The 20,167-nt window shown below is 41.8% G+C and overlaps 1 protein-coding gene across 1 annotated transcript; it reads right to left on the bottom strand.

Annotated features, from left to right (window-relative positions):
• Nucleotides 1–427: 427 nt before the first annotated feature.
• On the bottom strand, nt 428–2,122 carry LOC127679987 (Kruppel-like factor 18). The gene has a single exon (XM_052175548.1). It carries the CDS (start codon nt 2,120–2,122, stop codon nt 428–430), a length of 1,695 nt encoding a protein of 564 aa, XP_052031508.1.
• Nucleotides 2,123–20,167: the final 18,045 nt, after the last annotated feature.

Here is a 20,167-nt window from a genome sequence, read left to right as displayed (position 1 = left end):
ACATGTGTTTTGTGAATATTTGAGTTGGAGGCAGCATGTTTATCACTTTTAGTGATTTTCAAGCAAACATTTTTTGAACACACTGAAGTTATTATGTCTTCCTATTATGAACATGGCATTTGATTTCAAATTCAGGAATGTGAACTGAGACAATGAAAAGTTCCCTACTTTTTAAAGTATTTATAATTTTATGTTTAATTGATAATAAAATTTCAGTGTATACAATTTTGATTCAGGCTAGCTACACGTTTGTCATTACATCTCTGCTTTCCTTGAAAAAAAATCTGCTGGGAATATTTGAGTGAGTCCATTGCTGGGGCCCACTATTATCCCCAAAGTACTTGATTAGTGGTCAGGTATGGTGACTGAGAAGAAGGAAGAAATATGTTAGTGTAATATGATATGGTATGGGGAGGGGAGTGGGCATTCAGGTTGCAGTAGTGGGTGATGTTTGAAGATGGATCCTCTGATGCTTTTTGAGATAATCGGGTCTGGAATAGCTTTTGTTGCACATGTCACAGGGGTAGGGCCTCTCCCCACTGTGCTTTTGCTTGTGTCTCTTGAGATCTTCTGAGCGGAAGAATTTCCATTTGCATCCAGGCTCATCACAGGCATAATCCTTCTGACGTGTGTGTTTCTTCATGTGGTTTTTGAGGTGGTGAGACTTTTTGTATGATTTCTGACAATCCTGGTAGGTACAGGCGAAGCTCTTCAAAGGATGAGGGTTCTTCCGGGACACTGGGCTCTTGGTCTTGGTGTCTAACTTCATCTCTGCATGTTGTACCTGGACCAAACTGGAAGCTGAAGAGTTTTCCTGAGGTTGTCTTTGGACCAAAGGGGAACTTGAAGGATAAGGGTTTTCATCCACATATGAGGCTTGGGGACTAAGTGAAGTCACCTGCCAATCAAGGCTTCCTTCCAGATTGGGTGTTCCATTCTGACTTGGGCAGACATTTTCATCAAAAGAGGTCTTTATCTGACCCAAATAGAATATCTCTTCAGAACTGGGACTTGTCTCTGAATGGCTAGCCAGGTTCTCTTCTGGACTGTATGTTGTCCTCTTATACCCATGAAGAGTTGTGTCAAAACTGGAAGTCTCTTTCTGAAACTCATAGAAAGACTGGCCAGCAATTGAAATTGATACCTGGTGATTCACAGTCAAATCCTGGTCACATCTGTACCCTGATGAATGATACCCAGAGAGGGAGTGCTCACCACTGAGGAGATTCTCTTGATCTTTGGAGACATTCTGAACACTGAAGGATTTCATTTGGTCATTTGTTTGGTCACAGTTAATTCTCATCTGAGGCTCAGAGAAAACCTGGTTTCCATTTGGCAGTATCATCTGATCTCCATAGTATTCATTGTCAGCTACTGGGCTCTCCTGGTGATTCCTAAAACGATTCTGTTCAGAAAAGGATGTTATGATTTGATTGGGATAAAGGGCCTGTGTATAACTGGGTGATGTCATCTGATTCCCATAGAGAGTCAGATGCCCTCCATTCCTTGGTGTCACCTGATTGTAGTTGGTCTGGTTACCATGGAAAGGCATCTCATGTTCACCACTGAAAATCTGGTCATGTTTAGAAGCAAGGGAGTGATCTACATTTGGGTCCTGGAGAGCATGACTTCCTGAAAGCACCTTTTGATGATTACCAAAGTTAATCCTGGGATTCAAACACATTTCTGTATTTGTGAACAAGAGAGTCTTGTCAGAGTTCATTGTCCTCTTCCAGTAGCCTTCATTGTAGAGAGTATCCCTGGTGTCAAGTTCTGCTCTCTTCTGGGAATGAGAAAGGCATGTCTTCGGGGTGCTGTTGAGCTGCATGTGCTGAGGGCCTGCAGGGGAGATTTTCTGCTCAGCAGACACAACTTGCTGGTACCAAAAAGAGGTCTCACTTGGCTCTCCAAACAGGAAATCATTGGCTTCTCCCAGGTGTGCTGTTGAACTCAGAGTACAGGCTGCATCTTGGTTGCTACAGGATGTTGATGCCATCACTGTTTGTTTCCAGGTAGGCATATCTGAGCTCTGACCTGAAATAAGCTGGCTGGACTCCATAGGGGAAGGTTGGGTATTCCAGGATCCTGGCTGGGAAGCAACTGTGTTTTCTGCCATCTCCATATAGGCTTCACAGAAGGTGTAGGAACTCTCCATGTTCTTACACTGTTGGGAAAAGGAGAACACTGGGCTGAACTAGATATGCCACTGTGAGAGCTTAAAGTCCTTGAGAATACACACATTCAGTGGACAGACAGAAGTTACATGGTAGAAAGAAGGCTGAAAATGTGTGCTGGATGCCAGGGCTTCACACGTTCTTTGGTTCTGATGAATGTGGAATGGTCAAGTAAAATTCAACTCTATTGCTCTGAGGTCTCCTTGTATAAAACTCATCCTGAGGTGGTCAGAAGTTATGATTCTATGATTTGGTAGACCATACCTTTCAGTGGGTAGGGCCTCATATCTAGAGAGCTTATTTAAACATTTCATCCCAGGCTCATAGAACTCAGAAGGTGCTCCCAGCTAACCAGCCTCTTAGGTTCTTGTGTGTTAGCTTGCCTACTACCATTTACTTAATGGCCAATGCGCACCTTCAATATTGTACTCATCCATCTTGGAAGAGAATGTGGTATAGGATTTTTGGGGGCAATTGTGGTGGGTTTGTAAAGCAGTAGTAGAATTCATGTGAGGGTTGTTTTGGATGAAGATTGTAAATTAATATAATATTGTATGGTGTTGTTGAAACCTCTTGCAATGGAGAGTTATAGTGCATATGATGGTAATCTCAATAATGGGAATCTCAATACATGACCTGGTGTGGCCAATTTTGAATCCAGGCAAGTCTCCCTGAGGAAGGAATCTGCTGCATTCTCTAGTATTCTTCTTCTATGGGGTCCCATCAAGTTACTCAAATAATATAGACTAATGCAAAGAGACAGGTTCACTGTCAGCATACTGACAATAGGACCACATTGTCTAGGATTATATCCACACAGCTCACGGAACCTGGTCTAAGGATGGACAAAATGAAAGAAAAATCTAATTTTAAATTTAAAAAATGGAGTGATGAAATCAAATATTTAAGAAAGAAAGAAACAAAGAAACAAAGAAAGGAGAGAAAGAGAAAAAGTGAAAGAAAAATAGAAATCATATCATCATCATAATTATCATCTTCATCATTACCATCAATATGATTTGTCACAACATGTAGATTGAAAAAATAAGTGTAAAGTTTGGATGGATAGGTATACTTTTGAAATTAATTCAGGAACTTGTAATACATGAAATTAAAACTTGGCAACTGCTAGTACAATCTTTCACCTTTTCATCAATTAGAAAATGCTCTAAAAAGTATCCTCTGGTGTTTTGTGATGGTATCTTTACAAAAGCATCACTGATTAAAACACTTATTAGGTGTTCTGCTCAACATCCAGCCCTCTCCCAGGAAACTGGGGACCTCCTCCCACCAAGAAGATTCCAAGATGTTACAAGGCAACTTGGTTTTTTAAAAGTCTTTTACTACTTCAATCTAGTCTCAAAATGAGAATTCTTTTGCCTCTAACTTGCAGAGATGGAAAATATTTGCCTGAAAACTGGCTTAGGTCTCTATTTCTTAACATTATCATATAACATAGCTGCAGGGTACTCTCTACATGATACCATTCAACATCCCTCAGTTTTAAAATATTTTATATTTTTTAAATTTATAAATTTATAAATAAAAAATTCTATATTTTTGTTTATGATTATTAAATAATAATAAAAATTATGGGAAGAGAATAAAATCATCCAAATATTGACTGAAACATGTGGCAAAATGTAGAAAGTTTCCTTGAAATCTTTTTCATAAGTCTAAGCAGGACAAAACTGGACTTTTCTTCATGCCCTAAGTAGTGACATAGTAGGTGGTAGGATTTACCCTGGTCTTTCTCAAAGATAAATCTGAAGAATCAGAACAACTCTTGAGCTCTAGAAAGAGGCTCACACCTAAACCTAGTAAAAGCAAACCAGTAGCCAAGATCAAACTAAACGGCGAGAAAATTGAAGCAATTTCAGCAAAATCAAGGATAAGTCATGCCTGCCCAGTCTCTCTCTATCTATTCAATATAGTATATATAGTATATATTCAATAAATAAATTAGAACACAGAGAACAAAATAACCCTATTAAAAATGGGTTACAGAGAGTAACAGAGCTTTTAACTGAGGAATCTCAAATGGCCAAGAATCACCTAAAGTAATGTTCAATATCCTTAGTCATCAGTGAAATGCAAATCAAAACAACCCTGAGACTCCACCTCTTACCAATCAGAATGGCTAAGATCAAAAACTGAAGTGATGGCAGATGCTGAAAAGGACTTGGAGAAAGAGAATCACTCCTCCATTGCTGTTGGGATCACAAGATGGTACAACAAACCTGGAAATATGTCTGGCAGTTCCTCAAAAAATTGGAAATAGTACTACCTGAGGACCCAGCTATACAACTCCTTGGCATATACCCAAAAGATGCCCCAATATATAACAACGATATATGATCCACTATGTTAATTGCAGCATTATTTTTAATAGCTGCAAGCTGGAAACAATCCAGATATCCCTCAACAAAGAAATGAATACAGTGAATGTCATACATTGACACCATGGGGTTGTACTCAACAATGACTCCAGGAAATTCTCAGGGAAGTGGATGGAACTAGAAAATATTATCCTGAGTGAGCTAAACCAATCACAAAAGGACAAAAATGGTATGTAGTCTCTCATAAATTGAGAATTAGGCAAGGTGGTTGGCATTCTCAAGATTCAATTCCCAGGTCTTTTGAAGCTTTAATAGAAGGAAGACCAAAGCGTGAATAATTCAGTCTTTCTTAAAAGGGAGAATAAAATAATCAAGGGAGGTAGAGCATGTTATGGATCTAAGGAGAAAGAGAGAAAGTAGAAGGGATATAAAGGGGGGCAGCATCAGGTATGGGAAGAGACAGTAGACATATAGATCTTCAGAATTTGAAGAGAGTGTATATCAATGGAGGATGGAAAACATGGAGGAGCCACCAGAAAGTCTCAGAAGCCAGGGAAGCGAGGGGCTCCCAGGACCCAATGAGGATACTATTAACTGACATACCGAAAAAAAGTATAGTAAGAAACTATAGAACCCATAACCAGAGGTCAAGCACAACCTCCTATTGAGAGATGGGCAACTTACCTATCAACAAAATTTAAACCCAAAAATTGTTCCTCTCCAATGCAAATCAAAACAACCCTGAGATTTCACCTTACCCCAGTCAGAGTGCCTAAGATTAAAAACTCAGGAGACAGCAGATGTTGGCCAGGATGTGGAGAAAGGAACACTCCTCCACTGCTGGTGTGGTTGCAAATTGGTAAAACCAATCTGGAAATTAGTCTGGCGGTTCCTCAGGAAACGGGACATGTCACTTCCGGAGGATCCTGCTATACTACTCCTGGGCATATACCCAGAGGATTCCCCAGCAGGTAATAAGGATTCTTGTTCCACTATGTTCATAGCAGCCCTATTTATAGTAGCCAGAACCTGGAAAGAACCCAGGTATCCCTCAGCGGAAGAATGGATATAAAAAAATGTGGTATATATACACAATGGAGTACTATTCAGCCATTAGAAACAATGAATTCATGAAATTCTTAAACAAATAAATGGAGCTGGAGAACATCATGCTAAGTGAGGTAACCCAGTCTCAAAAGATTAATCATGGTATGCACTCACAAATAAGTGGATATTAGCCTAGAAAATTGAAATACCCAAAACATAATCCACATGTCAAATGATGTACAAGAAGAATGGAGGAGTGGACTAGTTCTGGAAAGACTCAGTGTAGCAGTATAGGGCAGAACCAGAACAGGGAATTGGAAAGGGGTGGATGGGAGATCAGGGGGAAGGAAGATGGCTTATGGGACTTTTGGAAGTGGGAGGCCAGAAAAGGGGAAATCATTTGAATTGTAAATAAATATACCAATTTAAAAAAAAAAAAAAAACTAGCTAATGGATTTAAATAAACTTTTCTCCAAAAGAGGTCTTGGGAAAAAAAAGGAAATAAAGGGACAAAGTGTTAATCAAAGACCACAGGAAAGGCCATCCAGAAACTGCCCTACTTGGGAATCCATACCATATGCAGTCACCAAATCCAGACACTATAGTGGATGCCAAGAAAGTGCTTGCTGACAGGAGCCTGATATAGCTGTCTCCTGAGAGGATCTGCCAGAGCCTGACAAATACAGATGCTGTTGCTAGCAGGGAACCATTGGAATGAACACAGGGACCCCAAAGATGGAGTTAGAGAAAAGATCCAAGGAGCCGAAGAAGTTTGCAACTGCATAGGCAAAACAACAATATCAATGAACCAGACCCTGCAGAGCTCCCAGGGACCAAAGCCCCAACCAGAGACTACACATGGAAGGGAGCCATGGCTCTATCTGCTTTTGTACCAAAAGATTGCCTGATTAAACACACACACACACACACACACACACACACACACTAAAACAAAACAATACAAAATACAAAAACAAAAAACCCCAGGCAATGATATCAATTGCCTTTAATCCCAGCACTTTGGAGGCAGATGCAGGGGGATTTCTGAGTTCAAGGCTAGCCTGGTCTACATAGTGAGTTCCAGGACAGCCAGTGCTATAAGGAGAAACACTGCCCCCCCCTAAAGAAAAGCAGAAGGGTCTTTATCCTCTGAAGTTTCTATGCCCTAAGTGTGGCAATGTTAGGGGAGTGAGGAAGGAGTATTAGTTCCTTGGGGAGAGCAACCTCATAGAAGGAGGGGGAAGTAGAGGGGGAAGGGATGGAGTTTTTTGGAAGGGAAACAGGAAAGGCATAACATTTGAAACGTAAATAAATAAAATGTCCAATAAAAAACGAGTTATGGAATGTATCTATATATACATGCCATAAAGGGAATTTTTGGAAGTACTTACAGAGTGCAGTCCTACTAATCCAGCAGTGGTTACCTGAAGATAAAAACTTTAACAGTCTTTTAGTTTTGCAGTCCCACTAGAGAGTCTCAGATGTTCTTTATAGGCTGCAAACTGGAAGCATTTGTCTCCAATGCCAGTGTAGGGATGGATGTGTGAACACGTTGAGGAGAAGCTGAAAAATGGGTAAATCTTCATGCTTCCATGTCCTTATATATACCTCCAGCAGAAGGCGTGTCCAGGATTAAAGGTGTGTCATCCTGGTTTAGGATCTGGACTAAGGGTGTATGTCCCATCCACCAGAAGGCGTGTCCAGGATTAAAGGTGTGTCATCCTGGTTTAGGATCTGGATTAAGGGTATATGTCTTCCACTGTCCAACAGAAGGCGTGTCCAGGATTAAAGGTGTGTCATCCTGGTTTAGGAACTGGATTAAGGGTGTATGTCTTCCACCCTCCTTTCTTGCCTAGAAATCATTAACAAAATTCAATCAGAAAATATCTCAGAGATGTGTCCTCCTTTGTTGATACTTGTTTTATCTAGATATTTTCAAGTGGTAACCAAGAGTACACATCACAACCTTGACCTCAGAAAAATGTGGTTTCAGCTCCCTAGAAACATTAAAAGTCGAGTATACCCCAGCACGTTATACTTTCATTTCTGATGATTACCATCAGATGGCTGCAATACCTCAGTATTCCAGTATTCCCAAGTATACTTGCTAAAGATCTCTTTCTTTGCTTTACCTTCTGTATTTGTCAGGATTCTCTAGAGGAGCAGAACTTGTTTTTTGTTGTTGTTGTTGTTGTTGTTTTGTTGTTTTGTTTTTTGTTTGTTTGTTTGTTTGTTTGTTTTGAGACAGGGTTTCTCTGTATAGCCCTGGCTATCCTGGAACTTACTCTGCAGAGCAGGCTGGCCTTGAACTCAGAAATTGGCCTGATTCTTCCTCCTAGAGTGTTGGGATTACAGATGTGCACCACCACCACCCGGCTAGAAACAGAACTTATACAATAAGTCTTTCTATACATTTATAAAGGCAATGATTTCTTATAATGTCTTATAGGTTGTGCTAACCCTAAAACAACAATGGTTCCATGTGGTCTACTAGAGTAAGAATCTACTACTTGTCCAGTTGCAGAGGTTGAATGTCTCAGTTGATCAGTTTTTATGATTATGATCATTATGATTATTTAATCTTTATTTTAACAGTCCAGGCTTTATTCCCCTCCAGCTCTACCCAATGATTATTCCACGTACCAAATTTCCCACCCACTCCTGTCTTTAAGAGGATGACCTCACAGTACCACATAAGACCTTCCCACACTCTGGGGCTCCAAGTCTGTCAAGAGATAGTTACATCTTCTCTGACTGAGTCCAGACCTGGCAGTCCTCTGCTGAATATAGGTGGGGGGCCTCCTATCAGCTGGTTAATGCTCCCTAGTTGGTGGCTCAGTGTCAGAGATTTCCCAGGAATCAAGGTTAGTTGAGCCTGCTTGTCCTCATATGGGATCAACCCTTGCCACAGTTTCTTCCAGCTACTTCCTAATTCCATCTCAGCGATCACCAGCTTCTGTAGATTGGTTGGATATAACGATCTGCATCTGACTCAGCTGCTTGTTGGGCATTTCAGAAGACACTCAGGATAGGCGCCCCTATTTGTAAGCATACCAGTATTAGTGTCAGCACTTGGGGTGTTCCCCTGAGCTGGATCAGAATTTGAGCTTATTGCTAGAACTCTTTTGCTCAGTCATTTCCCCATTTCTGTCCTTGTAATTCTTTCAGATAGGAACAATTCAGCGTGAGAGCATTTGACTGTGGATGGCAACCACATTTCTCCACTTGATGCCATGTCTTTCTTCAGGAGTTTCCTCCTTTCTAGAAGTTTCCTCTCCCTACTTATGGGCAGTTCAGCTAAGGTCCCTCCCTTTGAGTCCTGAGAGTTTCTTTCCTCCCTGGTGTCTGATACATTCTAGAGTGTCCCCCACCTCCACCTCTTGAGCCTGCTTGTTTCCATTCTTTCTGTTGCCCCTAGGGCTTCAGCATTGTTCCCCCTGCCACCCAATACCTGATCTTGTTCCCCCTTCCCCCTCACTGTCCCTCTCTCACCCTGTCCCCTCCCTGCCTCTGCTCTCTGTGATTGATTTGTTCTCCCTTCTAAGTGGAACTGAGGAATTCTGACTTCGGTTTGTTAACCTTCTTGAGTTCTGTGGATTGTACCCTAGGAATTCTGCACATTTTTTGGTTTACATCCTCTTATTACTGAGAACACACCATGCATGTTTTTGGGGTTTGAGTTACTTTACTCAGGATAGTATTTTCTATTTCCATCCATTTACCTGCAAATCTCTGGATGTCCTCATTCTTAATAGTTATGTAGTATTTCAACGTGTACTTAAACCACATTTTCTGTATCCATTCTTTTGCTGGACGACATCTGGATTTGTTCCAGCTTCTGGCTATCACAAATAAGGCAAATATGAACATAGTGGAACAAGTGCTGCTGTAACATGGTGCGGCAACTTTTGGGTATAAGCCCAAGAGTGCTATAGCTTGGTCTTCAGGTAGATCTATTTCCAATATTCTGAGGAACCTCAGGATTGATTTCCAGAGTGGTTGTATAAATTTTCAATTCCAGCAGAAATAGAGGAGTGTTTTGCTTTCTCCACATCCTTGCCAGCATTGCTGTCACCTGAGTTTTTGATTTTACGCATTCTGATTGGTATGAGGTAGAATCTCATTGTTGTTTTTATTTGCATTTCCCTGATGACTAAGAACTTTGAACATATATTTAAGTGCTTATCAGCCCTTCAATAGTCTTCTGTTGTGAATTATCTGTTTAGTTCTATACTCCATTTTTGATTGTGTTGTTTTGTTGTTTGCAGTTTAGCCTTAAGAAATCAAATATTTTAAGTTCAGACTCCATTTTAGAGACCCTGACCTAATTTTAAACTCAGGAAAACTAACAGGCTGGTGCCAATGTCCAGTCTCCAAGTTGATCCCTAATGAAACTGGACCCTAGTTACATTCTCTATGGCAATTCCAACAAGATGAGCTTTTGCATTTTACAGACTCAACAAGACCAACATCTCCAGATTATTTCCCTAACAAACCTGCTCTTCAGGTGACAAGCCTACCACTTGCCTAATGATGACCAATACGGAGTAGAGCAGAAATTAAGTTTATGATATGACTCCCAGCACCAGGCAATTATGTTAAAGGCCACAGTAGCTTTCCAATCCGATGCTTACACATGTACACTCTGCTTGCTGCTTACTACAAAGCCTTTCCCTGAAAAATATTCATGGGTCTGCCACCACCAAAACCCTCTTTGATGGTGGGGCAAGTGATAGGTGGAAGAGTTGGGTGGAAACTAACTTAAATAGATTAAAGATCCTGCTGTGTGTTGCATCAGATCTGATGCTGTCTGGTCTTTGGAGGATCAGTAATATTTCCACATCACTATTGTTCATGAGTTCTTTATATGTGTTGGACATTAGGTGCAGGCATTGTAGTATATGCATTTAATCCGCGCACTCAGGAGATAGAGGCAGGCAGAGTTCAAGGCCACCCTAGTACTGAAGCAGTTCCATGTTTAAAAATTAATGCTTCAGACCAGACACGGTGATATATACCTTTACTCCTAGAACTCAGTTGATAGGAACATGCAGATTTCTGAGTTCAAAGTGAGTTTACAAAACAAGTACCAGGACAGAAAATCATAAACAGTGAAGAATTTAATAGAATAAGGGAGAGATGTTCCAGCCACAGCAAGTAGCAAATTGCAAGAACTTTAGCCCTCTGGCTCTAGCTTTACATTCAAATATAGAATGGATTACAGGGACAATGCTGGCTAGTAGAGCTAAGAAATTAATAGTGATAAAAAGAGGCCATTTTACTGATTTGAAATCTTCAGAGCAGTGTTTTCTGAGAACATAAAGAAGCTGTTTTTCAGAGATAACTAAGACTGTAACTAGTGCTGCATCTGAACTTAGTAATGTAAAACATTCACCCAAGTACTAATGCTTTGGAAGATATTTAGGGGCCATGGAGTTTGGGGATTGAGAGTTGATGCAGAAAACACACAATCACCAAACTCAGTCAGACCGAGATTATTTATTGAATCCATACCCTAATACTTACTGTGTGTGTGCACCATCACAACCTGGCTAGAAGCAGAACTTATACAATGAGTCTTTCTATACATTTATAAAGGCAATGGTTTGTTATAATGGCTTATAGGTTGTGCTAACCCTAAAACAACAATGGTTTCATGTGGTCTACTAGAGTAAGAATCTACTACTTGTTCAGTTGCAGAGGTTGAATGTCTCTGTTTATCAGTTTTCATGATTATGATCATTATTATTATTTAATCTTTATTTTTAACAGTCCAGGATTTATTCACCTCCGGCTCTCCTTATCCCAGTCAGAATGGCTAAGATTAAAAACTCAGGAGACAGCAGTTGTTGGCAAGGATGTGGAGAAATAGAAGGAGTCATAGAAAGTCTTCCCTCAACGGAAGAATGGATATAAAAAAATGTGGTATATATACACAATGGTGTACTATTCAGCCATTAGAAACAATGAATTCATGAAATTGTTAGACAAATGAATGGAGCTGGAGAACATCATACTAAGTGAGGTAACCCAGTCTCAAAAGATTAATCATGGTATGCACTCACTAATAAGTGGATATAAGCCTACAAAATTGAAATACCCAAAACATAATCCACACATCAAATGATGTACAAGAAGAAAGGAGGAGTGGACTGGTTCTGGAAAGACTCAGTGTAGCAATATAGGCAAAACCAGAACAGGGAAGTGGGAAGGGGTGGATGGGAGATCAGGGGGAGGGAAGATGGCTTATGGGACTTTTGGGAGTGGGAGGCCAGAAAAGAGGAAATCATTCGAATTGTAAATAAATATATGAAATTTAAAAAAAAGTAGCTAATGGATTTAAATAAACTTTTCTTCAAAAGAGGTTTTGGGGGAAAAAAAACCAAAGGAAATAAAGGGACAAAGAGTTAATCAAAGACTATAGGATAGGCCATCCAGAAACTGCCCTACATGGGAATCCATACCATATGCAGTCACCAAACCCAGACACTATAGTAGATGCCAGGAAGTGCTTGCTGACAGAAGCCTGATATAGCTGTGTCCTGAGAGGATCTGCCAGAGCCTGACAAATACAGATGCTGTTGCTAGCAGGGAACCATTGGACTGAACACAGGGACCCCAATGATGGAGTTAGAGAAAAGATCCAAGGAGCTGAAGAAGTTTGCAACTGCATAGGCAAAACAACAATATCAATGAGCCAGACCCTGCAGAGCTCCCAGTGACTAAAGCCCAGAGACTACACATGGAAGGGAGCCATGGCTCCATTTGTTTTTGTACCAAAGGATTGCCTGATTAAACACACACACACACACACACACACACACACACACACACACACAAAACAAAACAAAACAAAACAAAACAAAAAACAAAACCAAAAACCCCAGGCAGTGATAACACATGCCTTTAATCCCAGCACTTTGGAGGCAGTTGCAGGGGGATTTCTGAGTTCGAGGCTATCCTGGTCTACTGAGTGATTTCCAGGACAGCCAGTGCTGTACAGAGAAACACTGCCCCCCCACCCCCCCAAGGAAAAGCAGAAGGGCCTTTGTCCTATGAAGGTTCTATGCCCCAAGTGTGGCAATGTTAGGGGAGTGAGGAGGGAGTATATGGGTCCTTGGGGAGAGCAACCTCATAGAAGTAGGGGGAATTAGAGGGGGAGGGGATGGAGTCTTTTGGAGGGGAAACCAGGAAAGGCATAACATTTGAAATGTAAATAAATGAAATGTCCAATAAAAAACAAGTTATGGAATGCATCTATATATGTAGTCTGCCAGCAGCTACATGTGAACCGGGTTACCTGTTAAGAGAATTTTGAGGTTACAGGGACAGGGAGGCGGAGAGACATGAGTCAACTCGGGAATTCCGGTCAAGTCTGGTTTTAATAAATTTAAGGCAAGTTATATAGTATTTTGGGGGATCGACCACCCCCCCCAGAAGTCGGTCGCTTCAAAGGCGTTCCTGTGAATTCTCCTGGCTCCAGGTCTCAGCAGGTCGCCTGCCTTCAGACTGGCGAGTCAGGTAAACACCGCCTTGGGGGTGGTGTCAGTAGTCGAGGTGCGGAGCCTATTGTTCACAGGAACAAAGGCGGGAGGTAGGGATCAAAAGAGTTTGGGAGCTGCCAGCCAGCTTAGTTGCGGGGGTGGGGGGGGGTGGGGGGTGGGAGGAGACAATTCCCCCTTAATTATTAATTTTAAACAACTCAGTGGAAATAATTAAGTTCATCCAATGGATGACAGGCATCCATCAGTGAGTGAAAGCAGAGTCCCTAGCCCCCTTAAGCGTTATGGACATCTTTTTCAGGGGGGGGGGGGGGAATAGACCGCCATTTTTTTCAAGGACAGTCTTTCGATGTCAAACCCCCATGCAGCTGGGCATGTTTTTCAGGGAAACTCGGAGCCAGGATTTTTTTCCCTTTCCCTTGCAGTGCCTCGCCTCGCAACTCAACTGATGCCCATGTTTGTTATATTAACAAACATGCATAGTTCCAAGTACCATGCAGCCTCCTCTCTGAGGATTCCACTAGCAGAGTAAATTCTCTCCGGATAAGCGCTGGCTGGCTATAATACTACCCATCCTCAACCTGGAGCCATCGCTGAAGGAATTTCGTCTTCTGAGTGTTATCTGCTTGAAATATAAAAGGAGATTAAGAGAACAACCTGTTTGGTTAGTCTTGGAAACTCAACCGGTTTTAGTTTAATTGAAATTCAGTGGCCTCAGGCAAGAGGCCTGGCTTGCAACTTAATTTGCAAGAACACAAAGGAACTATACCTTCCCAAGTAAATGGGAAGGGGCTTGAAAAACAGCCTTTTGAATTAATTATACTTACCAACAGTTTTGGGGGTGGAATTTACCTGTTTTACCAATCTCTCTGGTAACCAACGTGCTCCGTCTTCTTCCTGGGAGAAAACACAAACAGACCCTCTTCCCCAGATCAAAACAGGGTCTGGGCCTTTCCATGTATTATTTAAAGGATCCCGCCACTTAACCATGGCGTAGGAATTGGAAGTAGCTGGATGCCAGTGTCGGTCTGCAGCAGACTGACCTTTAGCATCCATTTGGAGAAAATTTAAAACGAATAAAACAAAGGCAAGATGTGATTTAGGAGACCTGGGAGGATATAAATTCCCCTTCTTAGTTTTAATAAGCCAATTTTTAAGGGTGCGATGGGCACGCTCCACGATTCCTTGCCCCATTGGATTATAAAGAATTCCAGTTTTAAGTTTTATATTAAATTCCTTACAAAATGAGATAAAGTTCTTACCAGTGTAGGCTGGTCCATTGTCTGTCTTAATGACCTTGGGTAATCCCATGGTATTAAAGGCTTGTAAACAATGATCAATTACATTTTTAGAGGCTTCTCCCGTATGCAGGGAAGCAAAAATAAGTCCCGAGCACATATCAATACAAACATGTATAAATTTTAATTTCCCAAATTCTGCATAGTGAGTTACATCCATTTGCCAAATTTGATTGGGTATAAGGCCACGTGGATTAACCCCTAAGTGGGGCACTGGTGCTAAAGTGAGACAATTGGGGCATTGCTTTACAATCATTCTAGCTTGTTCCTTTGTGATCTTATGACGGAGTCTCAACGTATGACTAGAAAGATGAAATTTATCATGATCACGTTTTGCCAATTCTACGGGTATGAGTGCCAAGGCTTGTCCTATTAGCGCCTTGTCAATGCACTCATTACCCTGAGCCAGAGGTCCAGGAAGACCCGAGTGGGCTCTGATGTGTCCTATATAAAAAGGATTTTTCCTAGCAAGAATGATACCTTGCAATTGTGAAAACAAGGATCCAGCTGGCATATTAAAATTAAACGTGTCACAGGTTTCTAATTGCGGTATAGAAAATGCAACATAAGCACTGTCAGTAAAAAGATTAAACGTACTATTTACAGTTTGAAAAACACACAGCACTGCTGTAAGCTCTGATAACTGAGCGGATAACCCAGGCGTTTCTACGACCACCTGTTGATTGTTAATACAATATCCGGCTTTTCCTTTAGACGAGCCGTCTGTGAAAATTAGGAGTGTGCTCTGCAACGGCCGTAGAGATGTCATTTTAGGAAATACAACCTCATGCATATTAAAAAACTTTATTAACTTGTCTTGAGGATAATGATTGTCTATACACCCTTTAAAACCAATCTGAGCTAGCAGCCAATCTGTGCTATGATGTTTTAGCCATTCATCCTGATTTACACTGTAAGGTTGTATAATAACGTCCGGCTCCTTGCCGAAATAAGTTAGCGCCTGCTTTCTACCAAGCATAATTACTTGGGCCACTGGCTCAAAATATGGCAAAATATTACGCCTTGAAGACACCCTCAAATGAATCCACATCAGAGGAGCCTTTTGCCATAATAAACCTGTAGGCGAGTGAGTAGTATTAAAAATTAGCAGATGCAGAGGTAAAGAATAATCTATATAGGTAACAAATTGATTTTCAATAGCTTTCTCCACTGTCTGTAAAGCCAAAAGTCCTTCTGAAGTTAATAACCTAGGAGACGTTGGATCAGCATCCCCTTTAAGAATATCAAATAAAGGTTGCAATTCTCCTGTTGTAAGCTTTAAATACGGCCAAAGCCAATTAATGTCACCCAATAACTTCTGAAAATCATTTAAAGTTTTCAAATTGTCCCTGCGGATAATTATCTTCTGGGAAAAAATTGCCTGGTCTGTAAGTTTAAAACCCAGATAATTATATGGCTTCTGGATCTGAACCTTTTCCGGCGCTATCTGTAACCCTTTGGCGACCAAGGCTTGCTGTAAATCTTTAAAACATAAAAGCAAGGTCTGAGGATTTTTTCCTGCAATTAGAAAATCATCTGTGAAATGGATAAAGTAAATATCTGGCCATTTCTGTCTCACAGGTTGGATGGCCTGTGCTACAAATTTCTGGCATAAAGCCGAGCTGTTAGCCATACCCTGAGGGAGCACTGTCCACTGAAACCTTTTCATAGGCTCTGTAAAGTTGATAGAAGGAACACTGAACGCGAACCTTTTGCAATCCTCAGGGTGCAATGGAATAGTAAAGAAACAATCTTTTAAATCTATGTCTATGTTTTGAAACCCTTTAGGGATAGCCACGGGGGATGGAAGACCCGCTTGTAAGGTTCCCATGGGCAACATTGTTTCATTTACATTTCTTAAATCCTGTAACAATCTCCATTTGCCGGATTTTTTTTTAATTACGAATATTGGCGTGTTTCATGGAGATAATGACTCTATTAAATGTCCCGCCTCTAATTGTTCCTGCACTAGCAAAGAGGCGGCCTCCAATTTCTCCTTAGATAAAGGCCACTGATCAACCCACACAGGATTGTCACTAAGCCATTGAATTTTATCGGCGTGGGGTGCAGGCAAGATAGTGGCCATTACTGAAAATGCCCCAGACTTCTAGAGTTAGGGTTTGCCTGGGAGTTTTTAAACTTTCTAGTGCCTTGTCCTTCATTTCCAAGCCCCTGAGCAGGTACGGATTCCTCCGACACTGTCTTTTGCTTAGAGGCGATTTCATTTGGATTACACAAGATTAAATTCATCTGAGATAGGAGGTCTCTACCCCAGAGGGTAGTAGGCAAGTTCTGCATCACAAAAGGCCGAATTTGTCCTGAATTCCCTTCTGCATCTTTCCAAGTTAAAAGTCTTGCGCTCTGTTTGGGGTTATTTGCGTAACCGATACCTTGGAGATGCGTTAGGGTCTCAGTCAATGGCCAATTACACGGCCAATCCTGTCCCTTAATAATTGTAACATCAGCTCCCGTATCTATTAATCCTTCAAAACTCTTTCCTTCAATAGTCAATTTAAGGTTAGGTCTTTTATTTGTGATAGATTGAACCCAAAACACTCCGGAGGAGCCAAAGCCCTCCTCCCCTCTTTTATCTTTAATGAATTTGGAAGGCAGTGGATGTAAAGGAACCAAAACTAGCTGAGCAATTCTTTGATTAGCCGGTATAGTTATGACACCATGAGGCGAAGCAGCCATAATTTTTATTTCTCCCTCATAGTCACTGTCTATGACCCCTGGATAAATCTGCAGTCCCTTTACAGTAGAACTGCTTCGTCCTAACAGCAATCCCCAAGTGCCTTCAGGTAATGGTCCGAAGACTCCTGTGGGCAAAACCTGAACACCCATCTCTGGCGCTAGTATGGCTTGGAATACACTGCAGAGGTCCAATCCTGCACTTCCTGGTGTAGCTCTGGCGAGTTCAAAGATAGATTTCCTTGGCTCGGCAGCAGCTGCGCCCCACAGACAGTTTGTCCTAGATGCATCGGGGCCTGGGGCTGGCCCCTCCCCCCGTTTCCCGACACGGGTCTGCCTTGGAAATTATTTTTGGACTTGCATCCCTTTACCCAATGATTTCCTTTTCTACACTTATGGCATGTTCCTGGTGGACCACCTGATTGCCCGTTTATAGTAGTCTTATTATCAGGGCAATCACTTTTAAAATGACCCAGACTACCACATTTAAAACACCTTCTATTTCCTCGTCTCTGCGAAAGAATTCCCTGGATTGTGGTTCCCTGCAGCGCTGCAGCCATAGCTAAACCCTGATTATAGGAGGGACCGATTTCAGAACAAAGACGAATGAAATCAGCTAGGTCCGTCTTTCCCCTATGGGGTCTAATCGCCTCCCGGCAGGCCGCATTAGCATTCTCATAGGCTAGTTGAGTAACCAGAGGATTCTCTGCCTGAGAATTTCCAAAAATTCTATTAGCCGTTTTTAGCAATCGATCTACGAAATCTTGAAAGAGTTCGTCGGGCGCCTGTTTCACAGCTGTTAGATTTCCACTAAGATCTCCCTTAGATGGTAAAAGATTCCATGCACGGCGGGCGGCCACCGCAATCTGCGCATACACTGCGATGGGAAAACCCATCTGATTATTATTTCCTTCATATAGGCCTTCCCCCAGTAACATCTCAGCATTCCATTCTGGATGGCCTGCCTGAGTGTTAGTGGCGGCGGTTCTTTTGCTAGCCTCACGCCATTCAGAACTCCAAAGCAAGAAATCTCCCCCCGACAACGTGGCTTTGCACAGCGTTTTCCAATCCTGTGGAGTTAAATTCGACTCTATCACAGTATCCAATAACGCCTGTGTAAAGGGAGCTGTCGGGCCGTACTGGGCTATGGCTAGCTTTCATTCTTTTATCACTTTAAATTCCAAGGACTGATATTGTCTAATCACATTGTCCTGGTCTTCTATCTCAAGGACTGGAAAAGCTAAGATTTCTGACATATCCTGCCCCTCCCCGCGGGCCTGGTTTATAATTCTTTCTAATGGTGACTGGCGGGTCTCCAAGTTATTGTTCTCTCTAGTATTAGAGACCCTTTTTAGCTCCTGTAACTCATTAGACAATTTCTGCAATTTAATTTCAAACTCTAACTTTTGTAATTGCATGTCCTTCTGGATCTCGGCCGCTGCCATCAAGGTCATAGGCGGAGCAGATGGCGCTACAGGGGGCCAATCTTCTCCATGAACTTCAGTCGCTCCTTTCTCGGGATGAGCTATTTTTTTTCTTACAATAGACTCATCAGAACTGTCTCTGTGTTTACGAGACTTAGGGTGTGGAGAGTCTTCTCTTACAGGGATCCTTTCTATAAGGCTTTCTACTTGAGAATCCTCAGTTTCTTGAATGACACCTAATTCTTCCAAACCTCCTTCATCTATGATATCTTTAATAAGCGTCCAAAGGCAGAGAGTGATATTGTCTGCCTTGGCTGCCTTTAGTGAATTACCAATTCTCACCCAAGTTCTCTCATTTAACGTTCGTTTTTCTTGGAACCAAGGACAACAAGAATATATCTGGTCCAAGAAATCCTCTAATCTTTCTTCTTCAAACCCTATCCCTTTCGCCTGAAGCAACTCTTGAATATTGCGGGCGCAAATTTTGCGCGAACTTTCCTGTCCCATTTTTCCCTGTCTTTTCAACCCAAGCGGCCACTGTGCCGGGTCAACACAGTTTGCTTGAAAAACCCGTATCCCTCTGCACTCACAACAATAGAAAAAATTTTTCCACTAGCGCTAGTTTTTGACCTCTATGTTGCTTACCGTACGGATACCATTCCTTATCACCTTTTCTGCGAAGCTTCGCTCGATAGGGTTACCTCAGGAAATTCTCCCGTACCAGGTTGCCCCACGTTGGGCGCCAATTATGTAGTCTGCCAGCAGCTACATGTGAACCGGGTTACCTGTTAAGAGAATTTTGAGGATACAGGGACAGGGAGGCGGAGAGACATGAGTCAAGGCGGGAATTCCGGTCAAGACTAGTTTTAATAAATTTAAGGCAAGTTATATAGTATTTTGGGGGATCGACCACGCCCCCCAGAATTCGGTCGCTTCAAAGGCGTTCCTGTGAATTCTCCTGGCTCCAGGTCTCAGCGGGTCGCCTGCCTTCAACTGGCAGGTCAGGTAAACACCTGGGGGTGGTGTCAGTAGTCGAGGTGCGGAGCCTATTGTTCACAGGAACAAAGGCCGGAGGTAGCGATCAGAAGAGTTTGGGAGCTGCCAGCCAGCTTACTTGCGGGGGGAGGAGACATATATATATATACATGCCATAAGGGGAATTTTTGGTAGTACTTACAGAGTGCAGTCCTACTAATCCATCAGTGGTTACCTGAAGACAAAAACTTTAACAGTCGTTTAGTTTTGCAGTCCCACTAGAAAGTCTCAAATGTTCTCTATAGGCCTCAAACTGGAAGCATTTGGCTCCAATGCCAGTCTAGGGATGGATGTGTGAACAAGTTGAGGAGAAGCTGAAAAATGGGTAAATCTTCACGCTTCCATGTCCTTATATACACCTCCAGCAGAAGGCGTGTCCAGGATTAAAGGTGTGTCAACCTGGTTTAGGAACTTTAGATTAAGTTTGTATGTCTTCCACCTTCCTTTCTTGCCTAGAAGTCGTTAACAAAATTCAATCAGAAAATATCTCAGAGATGTGTCCTCCTGTGTTGATATTTGTTTTATCTAGATATTTTCAAGTGGCAACCAAGAGTACACATCACAACCTTGACCTCAGAAAAATGTGGTTTCAGCTCCTTAGAAACATTAAAAGTAGAGTATAACCCAGCGAGTAATACTTCCATTTCTGATGATTAC

Source organism: Apodemus sylvaticus, chromosome 3 (genome assembly GCF_947179515.1).
Source record: "Apodemus sylvaticus chromosome 3, mApoSyl1.1, whole genome shotgun sequence".
In the NCBI taxonomy this organism is placed as follows: Eukaryota; Metazoa; Chordata; class Mammalia; order Rodentia; family Muridae; genus Apodemus; species Apodemus sylvaticus.
This window is presented reverse-complemented; position numbering and strand designations above follow the sequence as displayed.